Here is a 13,274-nt window from a genome sequence, read left to right as displayed (position 1 = left end):
GGACTGTGATTTTGTTCCCTGTATTCCTCAATGTTTCCTCTTTGTCTCTGCAGTGGTTGGTGAATTTCTTTGGCTCCCTGTCAGTGGAGGACTCTCTGGAGTGTTTGAGGGCCATGCTGTCTGCAAACATCCGCCAGAACCTGCAGATCTGTGTCCAGGTCGCCTCCAAGTACCACGAGCAGCTCTCCACCCAGTCCCTCACTGAGCTGTTTGAGTCGTTCAAGAGCTTTGAAGGTAAACAAGCAATATACCATGTCCATTTAGAGAAAACACTATGTTTTAAAAGATGGTTGCACTCAGTTTGTATTCCTTTTTTTGTCTTTCAGGTTTGTTTTACTTCTTGGGGTCCATTGTGAACTTCAGCCAGGATCCAGAGGTCCACTTCAAATACATCCAGGCCGCCTGCAAGACGGGCCAGATCAAAGAGGTGGAGAGAATCTGCCGAGAGAGCAACTGCTACGACCCCGAACGCGTGAAGAACTTCCTCAAGGTCAGAATCGAACCAGTGCAGAATGTTTTTATTTCCATGGCTGAGAAAGAAAGTTATGAGTAACATCATGGGACGTTGGAATATAAAACCGTAATAATGAGCCTTTGAAGTATAAATGAGATTGTACACATGCAAAGCACATCTGAGTTACAGCGCACGGCACAGACGGACAAAAAACGCCCGTTATCGACAATGCTAACGTCAGAAGCGCTGGTAATGATTCTGAGGACGTTGGAATATAAAACTGTAATAATGAGACTTTGAAATATAAATTAAAATGTACACATGCGACAATGTTAACGTCAGAAGCGCCGGGAATGATTCGTAATGTGTGTCAGAATAAGCAGCAAGGACACACACAACTTGTGGATGCGTAACTAAATTGTAATATCAACAAAATAACATGAGCAATTTTGTAAAACTTAAGTGAAAACAACAAACAAATAATAAGCAGCAAATAGAAACACTCAAAAATATATGCGTTGGCAAAAAAGCCTTCTTGCATTACTTGCAGCTAATGTTAAGTTGACTTTTGGGGGCAGCCCTATTTATAACATCTAACCTTTCTCCCACTAATGAATCCAGACAGAGCATGTATTTGCCACCTCTCATCTGTTATGTTTCTCTGCAGGAAGCCAAACTGACTGACCAGCTGCCTCTGATCATCGTGTGCGACCGCTTTGACTTTGTCCACGACCTGGTTCTGTACCTGTACCGCAACAGCCTGCAGAAATACATCGAGATCTACGTGCAGAAGGTACATTACGGCTTCATAGCCTAGTGGAAATGTGTATTTCTTGTTTCCTCTCTTCCCTTCCTTCAATGCTTTTATACGTTTTATAGTCACTGATTCGAGGAATGCTTCAGACATTGGACAGCCGCTGAAATAGACTTTTGTTGTGCATTTGTCTTTGAATATGTTTGTAATTTTATGATCATTTATTCAAGGTTAACCCGAGCCGTCTGCCAGTCGTCATCGGGGGTTTGCTGGATGTGGACTGTGCTGAGGATGTGATTAAGAACCTGATCTTGGTGGTCAGAGGGCAGTTCTCCACCGATGAGCTGGTGGCTGAAGTAGAGAAGAGAAATCGGTAAGAAAAGAGGGAAATCATTTAAAACTTTGCTCTATTCACCTTAAGTAGCCCCGCCCCTTTTCCCACTTTTGGTTTACTTGCATGTGTCAGTTCTTCCTGGTTAGCACTAGCAGCTAACCGGGAGTACCAAGTTAAAATAAGACGATGCGGTAGCGCCCTAGAGCAGGTGAGGCATGAGGTGAATAGAGTCATGAGTCAGCACATGTATTTCTGTTACCGACTGTGCATCTTCCTCCAGACTGAAGCTGCTGCTGCCGTGGTTAGAAGCTCGCATTCATGAAGGCTGCGAGGAGCCCGCCACCCACAACGCCCTGGCCAAGATCTACATCGACAGCAACAACAACCCCGAGCGCTTCCTGAGGGAGAACCCCTTCTACGACAGCCGCGTGGTGGGCAAGTACTGCGAGAAGAGAGACCCCCACCTGGCCTGCGTGGCCTACGAGAGAGGACAGTGTGACCAGGAGCTGATTCATGTGAGTCTAACGCCAAATCATACTTCTATTAAACTTGTTTCTATGTCAACAATATCTTGACAAAGTATCACTGATGTGGATGAAAGACTAGTTTCGCCCCCATGCATTTTATTATCTGTTAGTCCAACTATATATTAGTTCGATGTTGTTTTTCCACCATGAACACTGGAAGATGCTTCTCTCACACTTTGTCTGACTGAGTTTTACCGCTCAGTCTGACCGCCGTAGACTGAGTAAGATCCGTGTACGGAGATAAAAGTACCACACTCCTACATGGTGTGCATATTAAAGTACATGTTGTACATATTAAAGTACATGTTGTACATATTAAAGTACTTCACTCACCCGCAGCAACACCCAGCCTGGCCCATCTTCCCACAAACTGGCTTCTTGACTTTGTTATGATAGTTCATGTCTCAGAAAATCCAAATGTTTTTTCTTGAGATGGTCGCATTTGACGGCATGTGTCCTGAATCAATGGAAAAGGCGCTATGTGGACACGGGCACTAATTCCTATCCTCTGTGTTCAAGCAAGCTACATGACAAATGCAATAGGTTGCATCTTGTGTTTCACTTTTTGTTAATGAATGGTTACTTTTGTCGTTGCTTTATTAGTTCTAAGACATGTCTGAACTGTGGCCTGTGATATTAACAGTTTGTGTGTGTCTTGTATTTCTTCAGGTGTGCAATGAGAACTCGCTGTTCAAGAGTCTGTCCCGCTACCTGGTGCGTCGTAAAGATGCTGAGCTGTGGGCGAGCGTCCTGCTGGAGACCAACAACTACCGAAGACCGCTCATCGACCAGGTCAGAGTTAGCATTCATATTGTAACCATTACACAATTTGCATCCCTTTGTCTTTTCATGCACGTTATAGACTTATTCATATGTACTTAAAACACCAAATGTCCCTCTCTGCTGCAGGTGGTGCAGACGGCCTTGTCTGAGACCCAGGACCCAGAGGAGGTGTCCGTCACAGTCAAAGCCTTCATGACCGCAGACCTCCCCAACGAGCTCATCGAGCTGCTGGAGAAGATCGTCCTGGATAACTCTGTCTTCAGTGAGCACAGGTGAGACGAGCAGGAATCCTTTATTCATCCCACAGAGGGACATCTACAAAGCAAAGACACAAATAAAAGATTATTAAGTAAAGTAGAAAATAAGACCCTCACTGAAAACGTCCTGTTTTGTTTATCAGAAACCTGCAGAACCTGCTGATCCTGACAGCCATTAAAGCCGACCGCACTCGTGTGATGGAGTACATCAACCGCCTGGACAACTACGACGCCCCGGACATCGCCAACATCGCCATCAGCAACGAGCTGTTTGAGGAGGCCTTCGCTATTTTCAAAAAGTTTGATGTCAACACCTCTGCTGTGCAGGTCAGTGGATTACTAATGAACACAAATACTTTTATACAGTGTGTGGACCAGTGTATCCTTAAGGAGATAATAAAGGAAAGCAGAAGCTCATTTCATTTCATCTAGTGAATTCTAACAGCTCTTATTATAAATTACTGATGTGCAAGGTAGCTGTGCGTTTTCTTTGCGGTGACAATTTGACCGTACCCTAAATATGTTTTGCTGTTGTCCAGGTTCTCATTGAGCACATTGGTAACCTGGACCGAGCCTATGAGTTTGCGGAGCGCTGCAACGAGCCGCCGGTGTGGAGTCAGCTGGCGAAGGCCCAGCTTCAGAAGGGTCTGGTGAAGGAAGCCATCGACTCGTACATCAAGGCTGACGACCCCTCTGCGTACATGGAGGTGGGACAAGCTGCTGCACAAAGCGGTAAGAGGAACTTTGGCTATCTTTAGGACTATCCATTTTATTTAAAGGAGACGCTACATTATTAAGTATAAGGGGCGGGCTGCACTGACGGTCATTTGTGTACGTCTAAAGCTTCTATTGAAATGAAGCTACAAATGTTATATTTTGTTATGTCACCCCCTGAAATTCTATTCTAATCTTTATACGCACCCTCAAAAGAATATCAAAGTTTTCAACGAAGCTTTGAACTTTGGGTACAGCCCTTGTAAATATGCATTAGATTGATGTTGTCCTGAAGCTGATGTTGATCCTGTCTTCAGGAAACTGGGAGGACCTGGTGAAGTTCCTGCAGATGGCCCGTAAGAAGGCCCGCGAGTCGTACGTTGAGACGGAGCTGATCTTCGCTCTGGCCAAAACAAACCGCCTGGCTGAGCTCGAGGAGTTCATCAACGGACCGAATAACGCTCACATTCAGCAAGTACGTCTCCACACACTCTCAATCTCACAATTTCTTTCTACAGTTTGCTACTTTGCTGATTGTGCTTTTTTTTGTACTCTTCTCTACAGGTGGGTGACCGTTGCTATGATGATAAGATGTATGACGCAGCCAAACTGCTCTACAACAACGTCTCTAACTTCGGCCGTCTGGCCTCCACCCTGGTGCACCTCGGGGAGTACCAGGCGGCCGTGGACGGAGCCCGCAAGGCCAACAGCACCCGCACCTGGAAGGAGGTGAGGGAGCTTTATTTTTAAGTCTTCAAGGTGGAAATAAAAGTGTCAAATGTTGGGCTGTGAACAAGACTTTCTATTGCGATATAGGTTTTTTTTATATCTCCAGGAAGGTATATATCACAGTAAAGACAAATAAATATAGGCCTAGCTCATATCACAATATAAAAGATGATGTATTTGTTTAAACGAGACATGAAGCCTTCCTATAGTGTCGGCAAAGTACTGTGAGCTGTGTACTGTCCACTGGTCTATCATAAACACATTTGATCCTCTTCTCCTGCAGGTGTGTTTTGCGTGTGTAGAAGGAAAGGAGTTCCGTCTCGCTCAGATGTGCGGCCTGCATATTGTCGTCCATGCTGACGAACTGGAGGAACTCATCAACTACTACCAGGTAACCGGGGTAACCCTGCTTAGAGAAGCCCCAATGCATCGGGAGACGTTCGCCCGATTAACTGCCATCGGTATATTAAGTAATGTAACTTGGACCGTGTCTCCTCTGTGTGAGAAGCTGCTGCTGCTGCTTATTTTATTATTGTGTGCTTCCTTAATACCGTTTTATACTGTACTGTAGGGCTGTGCAATTCATCTTATTTTAATCTCGATTACGATTTTGGCTTGCAACGATTACAAAAACAACGTAATCAAAATAAAACGATTATTATTTTTATAAAAAAAAAAAAAAAATGTAATTGTTTTATTTATTTAATTATTTATTTGTATTGGTTTTTCAGTTGAATTATACTTAAAGTTCAGGGTAATCAACTGTTAAAAACATACTGTTCACATTTTTTTTGTTGCAATAAATGGATGTTTTCAAAGTAAATGGATAATCGTTAATAATAATCGTGATATCAATTATTGACCAAAATAATCGTGATTATGATTTTTGCCATAATCGCACAGCCCTACTGTGCTGTCTCTCTGCTGTAACTATTTAGATTTCCCCTCTGAGGCACGAATAAAGAAATTCAGATTCTGATATTTAGACCAGCCAATCTCTGAGGGACTTAAGGCTTTTACGTTGTTTATTTTGTCTCTAAATGGGTCATGATTAGTGTCATTGAGTGCGTGTGTTCCCTGCAGGACCGCGGGTACTTCGAGGAGCTGATCACCATGCTGGAGGCCGCCCTGGGGCTGGAGCGCGCTCACATGGGGATGTTCACCGAGCTCGCCATCCTCTACTCCAAATTCAAACCGCAGAAGATGAGGGAGCACCTGGAGCTCTTCTGGTCCCGTGTCAACATCCCAAAGGTAGGCAAGAGGAACCAGAGACACATCTGTAAACTAAAGCTTGTGTCGCTTGTTTATAATAACCCTCACTGCCAAAGGGTAGACAAAGGTCCACAGTGTTCACATTAGGGCTGCAACAAACGACTCATTTGATAATCGATTAATGAAACGATTAATCGATTATTCGGATCGTTAAGGTTTTAACGTTACTACTACTTTTATCGATACCGCTTATCGATCCGGTCCTTTAACGATAGTCTTATCGGTTCTTTTGAAAAAAAATAAGGTAAGCTAACTAAACAAATTGTGAACAAAACTAACATTGCTTTTTATTTAAATTAAATAAATAATATTTCACATCAAAAGAAACAACAGTGTTTTAACAAATCGTATTAAATAATCTGATGACTGAACTGTAAACAGAATAGCTGAAACTTTAACAAAATAAATAACTCAGTTACCTCTAATCATTAGCCCATGTTTGTATAATTGAGTTAACTCCCTGTGTTGCTGCTAGCATACATTACATACGTGACGTGGAAACGTTACTCGTGGATGTGGCTACAGAGCTACTAGAAAGACAGTCGAACCCGGTGCATTCCTCCGTCTGAATGTGGTGCACTTTTGCTAAATGTTTAGACAAATTGCTCGTGTTACCGCCCTTACATGCTAAACTCTTATTGCACTTTTGGTAACGAGCATTGTCCACATCGAGACGGGTAAAGTGTAACCACACCTCGGGCGCGTTCTCTCCGCCATCTCCGCCGTGTGTGTTGCATGCATGTAGCAGCTGCGTGTGTGTGTGTGTTGCATGCATGTAGCAGCTGCGTGTGTGTAAACTGCCCCCCCCCCTCGCACACAGACAGGCGGGAGAGAGATCTCTCGTCTGGATTGGAAAGATCGAAAATACATCATAGACGCATTTTGCAGTCTTATTGCATATTAGAAACGAGTTAGCGACACTAAGACTGCGATATAATGTTTATGTAGCAATAATACATATGACATAATGTTTTAAATGTCTCCAGTACCGATAAAAAGAACGATAACGTTGGAGTTTAACGGCGCGTGAAACACAACGAATCGACGACTGATTTAGTTGGCAACTAATTTGGTCATCGATTTTAATCGATTAAGTCGATTAGTTGTTGCACCCCTAGTTCACATTTATAAAAACAAGTTGACCTAGAGACCCAACTCAATGAACCTGTCACTGTGCTGTTTAGCCAGCGAACAATAGCTATCTATCTAACAAGCTAACCTGTGCGTGTGTGTGTTTCAGGTCCTCAGGGCAGCAGAGCAGGCCCACCTCTGGGGGGAGCTGGTGTTCCTCTACGACAAGTACGAGGAATACGACAATGCCATCATCACCATGATGAGCCACCCAGCTGATGCCTGGAAAGAGGGCCAGTTCAAAGACATTGTCACCAAGGTAAAATAAAACAAATGCTATCAGGGGCAGTCCCAGTCTTTTTATTAACAGCAGTGACACTCTACCATCCTTCTATCTTCCTTAATAGATGTCGAATAGGAATTGTATGTGTGTTTTTGATTGTAGGTGGCCAACGTGGAGCTGTACTACAAGGCCGTGCAGTTTTATCTGGAGTTCAAACCGTTGTTGCTGAACGACCTGCTCATCGTCCTCTCTCCTCGGCTGGACCACTCGCGCGCCGTCAACAACTTCAGCAAGGTCTCGAACATCACTGCTTTCTTTAAACTCAAAGAGCCGTGTTTTTACAAAATGATATGTGATACAAGAGAAGCATTTAATAGGATACTTTATTAATGATTTGTCTTTCTGATTCTTCAGGTGAAACAGCTGCCTCTGGTTAAACCTTACCTGAGGTCAGTCCAGACTCACAACAACAAGTCAGTCAATGAGGCACTCAACAACCTCTTCATCATCGAGGAAGACTATGCGGTATGAAATAATACTGATTGTATGATAATCTGTTTGGGACATTGTTTTATTTTGGTTGAGGTGAGGAAAAGGTTGGGATTTGTAACTTCTAGCACAGTGTACTCGATAAGTTCAGATCAGTTTTTAAATCTATTATCCCCTCTCCCTCTCACCAGGCCGTGCGCACTTCCATCGATGCCTACGACAACTTCGACAACATCTCGCTGGCTCAGGGCCTGGAGAAGCACGATCTGATCGAGTTCAGGAGGATCGCAGCTTACCTGTTCAAGGGCAACAACCGCTGGAAACAGAGCGTCGAGCTCTGCAAGAAGGACAAGCTCTACAAGGTACATTCAAAACAAATGATAACTTTCAGTATAAACGCATCAAAGTTATATAAACCTAGGGTTGGGAACAAAAACTCGGTTTCTGAGAAATAACCAAATCCTATATCCCCATCCCGGGTAACCAAAGACAAAAATTGAAGTTTGAATGTGAATATCAAGTACAATTTCTGTGCAATAGGCATGTGAACTTATTTAAATTTTAAGAGCAAAAATTGGAACCAGAGTTGTTCAAATCCAAACGTTACCCAACCCTATATAAACCACATCGTCACATTTCAATGATACCCTAACGGCAGATGTTTGACCTCTCCTTAAAGGTAGGGTAGGTAATTCACTTCAGAAACACTTTTTGTTATATTCCATGGAATGCTCTTAACATCCCGATAGCAATGAATATATTAAATGCTTTGACAAAAAATACATAAAAAAGTTCATCTGTGGAAGCCGTAGCGCTGTAAAAAGCTAGACCAATTATTTTCACCGGCCCGGCTAAAATAACTGGATGGCCTACCTGCCTGTCAGCCTTCCATCTGTGCACAAACTTATCTCGTGCCCTCATTGGTCATGTGCGCGTTCGTGTGTGTTGGAGGAGGGGCTCTGTAAGGAAGTCTGAAGGAAGAGGCAGATTTTTGTCGGCTGCGTACTTTCAAATTCTAGCGCACTCGAGCTGGTTTCTCCATTCTTACCTACCCTACCTTTTAAGTGGTTTCATTGAGCTGTTGTTGTGCTCCCCCCCCCCCCCCCCCCCCCCCACACAGGACGCCATGCAGTACGCGTCGGAGTCCAAAGATATCGAGCTGGCCGAGGAGCTGCTGGCCTGGTTCCTGAACGAGGACAAGAAGGAGTGTTTCGCCGCCTGCTTGTTCACCTGCTACGACCTGCTGCGGCCCGACGTGGTGCTGGAGACGGCCTGGAGGCACAACCTCATGGACTTCTCCATGCCATACTTCATCCAGGTCATGAGGGAGTATCTCTCTAAGGTGGGTTCACCAGAGGTAACGCATCTGTAGGAAGGTTTACCAGAGAGGGAAGTGTTATAGATACCTGAGGTGGAAGTAAAGGGTAGATGATGGGTTTGTTCCTGCTGTCAGGTGTTGTGTTTGCAAACCTGTACATATCTATGGAGAGCCACCGAATACCCCACCTGTTCATAAATGGAATATTCAGTTAAATTCCTTTATATGCTTCTTTGCCCATCCAACAGCAGTAGCCATTATATGTTTGCGAATACTATTCATCTAAAGGCAGTGTCTCACAGACAGTTTAAAGGATAAAGCCCCCCCTCCAGTACTGCCTGTTTTTTCCTCCATTCATGCTCTGTGCTTCTGTCACTCTGTCTGTCGTCCTCCTTCATCATTTGGTTTTCTTCCATTCGAGCTGCTTTTCCATACAAATGTGTTCCAGAGAAGATTCATACCTGCTTCTGCTGACATCTTTCTCTGCTACATGGCACCTACTGCTTTCATAACAGACCACAGACCTGAGAGAAAATTAAAAAGTGTTGCATTTATTTGCCAAACTTAAAGTGCCAAGTTGTTGGATTTTAACAGATCAACATATGTGACCCGCTCTATCGAAATCAGTCGCATTGACCCGAAGACACATTTTGAGTTATATACACTGTTGGAAAGAGGAGATTCCTAGCTTTCTAATGATATCAGGATTGTTGATTGATTATTAGCGGCTAATAAATTATCAAAGTAGTACGGAGAAGTGTGTGTGTGTGTGTGTGTGTGTGTGTGTGTGTGTGTGTGTGTGTGTGTGTGTGTGTGTGTGTGTGTGTGTGTGTGTGTGTGTGTGTGTGTGTGTGTGTGTGTGTGTGTGTGTGTGTGTGTGTGTGTGTGTGGTGTGTGTGTGTGTGTGTGTGTGTGTGTGTGTGTGTGTGTGTGTGGTGTGTGTGTGTGTGTGTGTGTGTGTGTGTGTGTGTGTGTGTGTGTGTGTGTGTGTGTGTGTGTGTGTGTGTGTGTGTGTGTGTGTGTGTGATGTGTGTGTGTGTGTGTGTGTGTGTGTGTGTGTGTGTGTGTGTGTGTGTGTGTGTGTGTGTGTGTGTGTGTGTGTGTGTGTGTGTGACTCCGTTCTCCGCTTGTAATGATGCCGTCACAAGCTTCAAAGTTGTATTTATCATCTAAATTTGCCGAAACAAGTTTAATATTCTGAAAGCCAAGACTTTGTTTAATTGAAATCAGATGAAAACAAACCGTCACGGACCCTGCCGTGTTATCTATGATTACTATACGCCTTACATTCATCATTTCAGCGGAGGGAGGGGGAGCGGCGCTGAGAAAGAGCAGGGTGCGAGTGAGAGCTGTCATCTTCCCTTTACAAGCTTCAAACATGAACCCTAAACGTTTCATATTCTGAAAGCCAAGACTTTGTTTAGTTAAAATCAAACAAAACACCCGCAAATCCATGTTTATTTTGAAATGAGCCGTTGCGACTTCCGACTGATTTCGATAGAGCGGGTCACATGTGTGTAATATCAGCGGACAGTTAGACAAACATCTTGTGGCGTTTTGTTGAAAACCCCACAAGTTGGTTCCTTAAAACAAGGAATCCTTTGCAAAGTCACAGTAAATAATGTTCTTAGACCTTTGCATTATACAGTGTACATTGTGTAGAACATCTCTCAAGTGTTTAAACTGCACGCCCTGTATTTTATTTTCTACACTGTTGTAATCAACAAGGTGAAACTCCCAGTACCAGAAGGATCTCACGTCTGCATTTGTATAAAAAGTGGCGTTGTTAGTGTTTTCTTTAAGTGACGAGCCGTGTGTCTGCTCTGCTCTCTCTGTCAGACTTCCATTTGTTTTTTTTTCCTCCTTAAGTTGCCTCTCTGAATTTCCTTTCCAGGTTGATGCGATAAAGGAAAAGGTGAAAGTCGAATCCATTTTCTAATCGTTCTTTTTGACCCCGCTCCCCCCGTCCTGTAGCCTGTAGTCTGTAGTTTGGAGGAGTGAACTTAGCAGAAACTGCATGCCCCCCCCCCCTCTCCTGTGTCACTCTGCTGCTTCTGATTGTAAACTCCACATCTCCTCTAGACCACTTCTGACCCTCCGCCTGCAGAGCGGCGCTGCTCACACCGAGCTCTCAGGGCTGCTGCTGTCAGTGAGGCTCTGAACAGAGTTATTGATTCAAACTGGCAAAAACTCTGAGAGAAGTTGTGTTAACTAGGGCTGTCAATGCTGGCGAGTAATCTGCAAACCTTAACGCTTTAAAAAAAAATGATAGCAAATGAATCTCATCAACAAGTTTGACCTAAAGTTGCTCTTGTACTACCACGACTTTTAGCATGAATCACATGCCGGTGAAAAGGCAAAGATAGCAGAGGAATCAGGACAAGAGACACTGACTGGAGACCACTGGACATCAGTTGGAACCATCACTATCCACCATAACTCCCACAATGCACTGGTTCTTTAGGTGAAAACAGAGTAAAGGCTTTTTAGATGAACCATGCTCCAGTTTGTTGAAGTGTCACAGGAGTGAGATAGTGGACAGGGCTGCAGTATGATAGCAGCAGAGATAATATGCGCTGTGTAGCTCACATTATACAGAGGACAAGTTCAGAAATCATGTTATAATAAAATAAAAAAACTCTCTTACCACTCTGTCATGCATTTCTTAATTACAACTCCATTTGGATATATTTGATCCCCCCCCAAAATAGTGATGTCCTCTCGCTCACTTGAGTAAAACAATGGATGCAGGAGTTTGACTTGTAACAGAGTATTTCTACACAGTGGTATTATTACTTTTACTTAAGTCAAGGATATATGAGTACTCCTTCCACCTCTGGTCTTCTGGTATTGTCACTACTTGCTTGGAAATGCAACAAAGTTCCAGGTTCAATTTACAACTGCAAAACCTCAAAATAAGAGCGTAGAGCCTCGCCGTACGATGCAGTGAGTCTATGGAATAAAACACTGTCACAGTGCCGAAGAATGAGCTGCAGGGTTCGCCCTACAGTCTGCAGATGTTCCTCCTCGAACACACTGCAGCAGCACCCCCAGCAGCCTTCCTCAGTGAGGAGCGTCGCTCTGCAGATAACCTCCCTGCTGTGGTCAGGTCCTTCTCTCACCACATGTGTAGATTAATCCTGATGTTTAACTCTCCTGTAACTCCCCTCAGCTGCAGGCAGACCTTACTAATAACTACACCCTGAGAGGGAAGTCTGCAGCTCCATCCAAACCCTGATTTAGTGATAGAAGTGCGGTAGTTTTAATGAAGTAATCCCTCTATTATCTTTCTCCTTGTTTGTCTAAATTACTGAATTTATCTCAGACCTTTTATGAAAGCATAAACGCCAGTACAGGCTTTTTCAGAGAGGGGTATTTCTTTTTAAATGTCTCTTTGCTACAGTAAAGTGTGGTCTCTGTAGTGCCTGTGTCCACAGAGCGTCTCCTTCTGTCAGAAAGGCCTCCTCTCAGCGGCTCAAACAGAACATGCTGCCAGCAACGTATCATTGCTGACAGACTAGCATCGCCTGCTAGGATTTTATTATCCGTTTGTGCTTCTATATATTAGTTTGGCATGTTTTTACACCACGAACACCCACTGGTAGATTCTTACTCTCAGGTTTTGTCTGAATGAGCTTCACCACACAGTCTGACAGCCGTAGATCAAGGAGGACGATCCGCATACAGAGATAAAAGTACAACACTCATACATGTAGTACATATTAAAGTACATGTTGTACATATTAAAGTTCTACACTCACCGGCAGCAACATCCAGTGTTTGTCGGCCAAACGGGCTTTTCTGTTCTTGTTACGATAGTTTCCATCTGGCAGACATGGTCAAAAACAAACATCTCCTCTAACTTTCTACATTGATGTCAGCTGCACTTTTCCTGTCGGCCGCTAGCAACGTCATGTTCTCATATTAGCATTGGTTGAAAAAAGACTCAGGAAAAGGCACTTTGTGGACACAGGCCTTTAGGCAACAAACAGCTTAAGTATTAAATATATTAAATATTCAGTTTGAGTGATATCTTTGAAGGTGGGGGGGGGGGGGGGGGGGGGGGGACATGTAACGCTAGCATGCACTCCCCCGTGGCTGTAGCATCAGCAGCACTCGGGCCAGGCTAATAGGTGGCTGCGGCTGTGCCTGCTTCTGGAAACCTTGAAAACTGGCTGTACAAAAAGCATCAACCCCCCACTCCTCTCTCACCCCCCCCCCCCCCCCCACTGTCCTTCTCTGTCTTTCTCTCTCATGCACTCTTCAAGATGAAAGTAACTCAACTGCCG

The 13,274-nt window shown here is 44.0% G+C and overlaps 1 protein-coding gene across 2 annotated transcripts in view; it reads left to right on the top strand.

The window, feature by feature from the left end:
* LOC117470149 (clathrin heavy chain 1) overlaps positions 1-13,274 on the top strand; it is a 35,129-nt gene that overhangs the window by 18,487 nt on the left and 3,368 nt on the right. For both annotated transcript variants that reach the window (XM_034114730.1, XM_034114729.1), the window contains 18 exons: positions 54-234; positions 327-490; positions 1,122-1,247; positions 1,439-1,581; positions 1,823-2,057; positions 2,739-2,861; positions 2,979-3,124; positions 3,253-3,436; positions 3,649-3,841; positions 4,141-4,298; positions 4,388-4,552; positions 4,836-4,943; positions 5,636-5,803; positions 7,065-7,214; positions 7,341-7,472; positions 7,593-7,703; positions 7,859-8,029; positions 8,788-9,009. In XM_034114730.1, the coding sequence (XP_033970621.1) occupies positions 54-234; positions 327-490; positions 1,122-1,247; positions 1,439-1,581; positions 1,823-2,057; positions 2,739-2,861; positions 2,979-3,124; positions 3,253-3,436; positions 3,649-3,841; positions 4,141-4,298; positions 4,388-4,552; positions 4,836-4,943; positions 5,636-5,803; positions 7,065-7,214; positions 7,341-7,472; positions 7,593-7,703; positions 7,859-8,029; positions 8,788-9,009 (2,880 nt within the window). The remainder of the gene's footprint in view (positions 1-53; positions 235-326; positions 491-1,121; positions 1,248-1,438; positions 1,582-1,822; positions 2,058-2,738; positions 2,862-2,978; positions 3,125-3,252; positions 3,437-3,648; positions 3,842-4,140; positions 4,299-4,387; positions 4,553-4,835; positions 4,944-5,635; positions 5,804-7,064; positions 7,215-7,340; positions 7,473-7,592; positions 7,704-7,858; positions 8,030-8,787; positions 9,010-13,274) is intronic.

The sequence above is a fragment of the Trematomus bernacchii genome, unplaced genomic scaffold (assembly GCF_902827165.1).
Source record: "Trematomus bernacchii unplaced genomic scaffold, fTreBer1.1, whole genome shotgun sequence".
NCBI lineage: Eukaryota > Metazoa > Chordata > Actinopteri > Perciformes > Nototheniidae > Trematomus > Trematomus bernacchii.
Note: the sequence above shows the minus strand (reverse complement) of the source record. Positions and strands in the feature narration are given on the sequence as shown.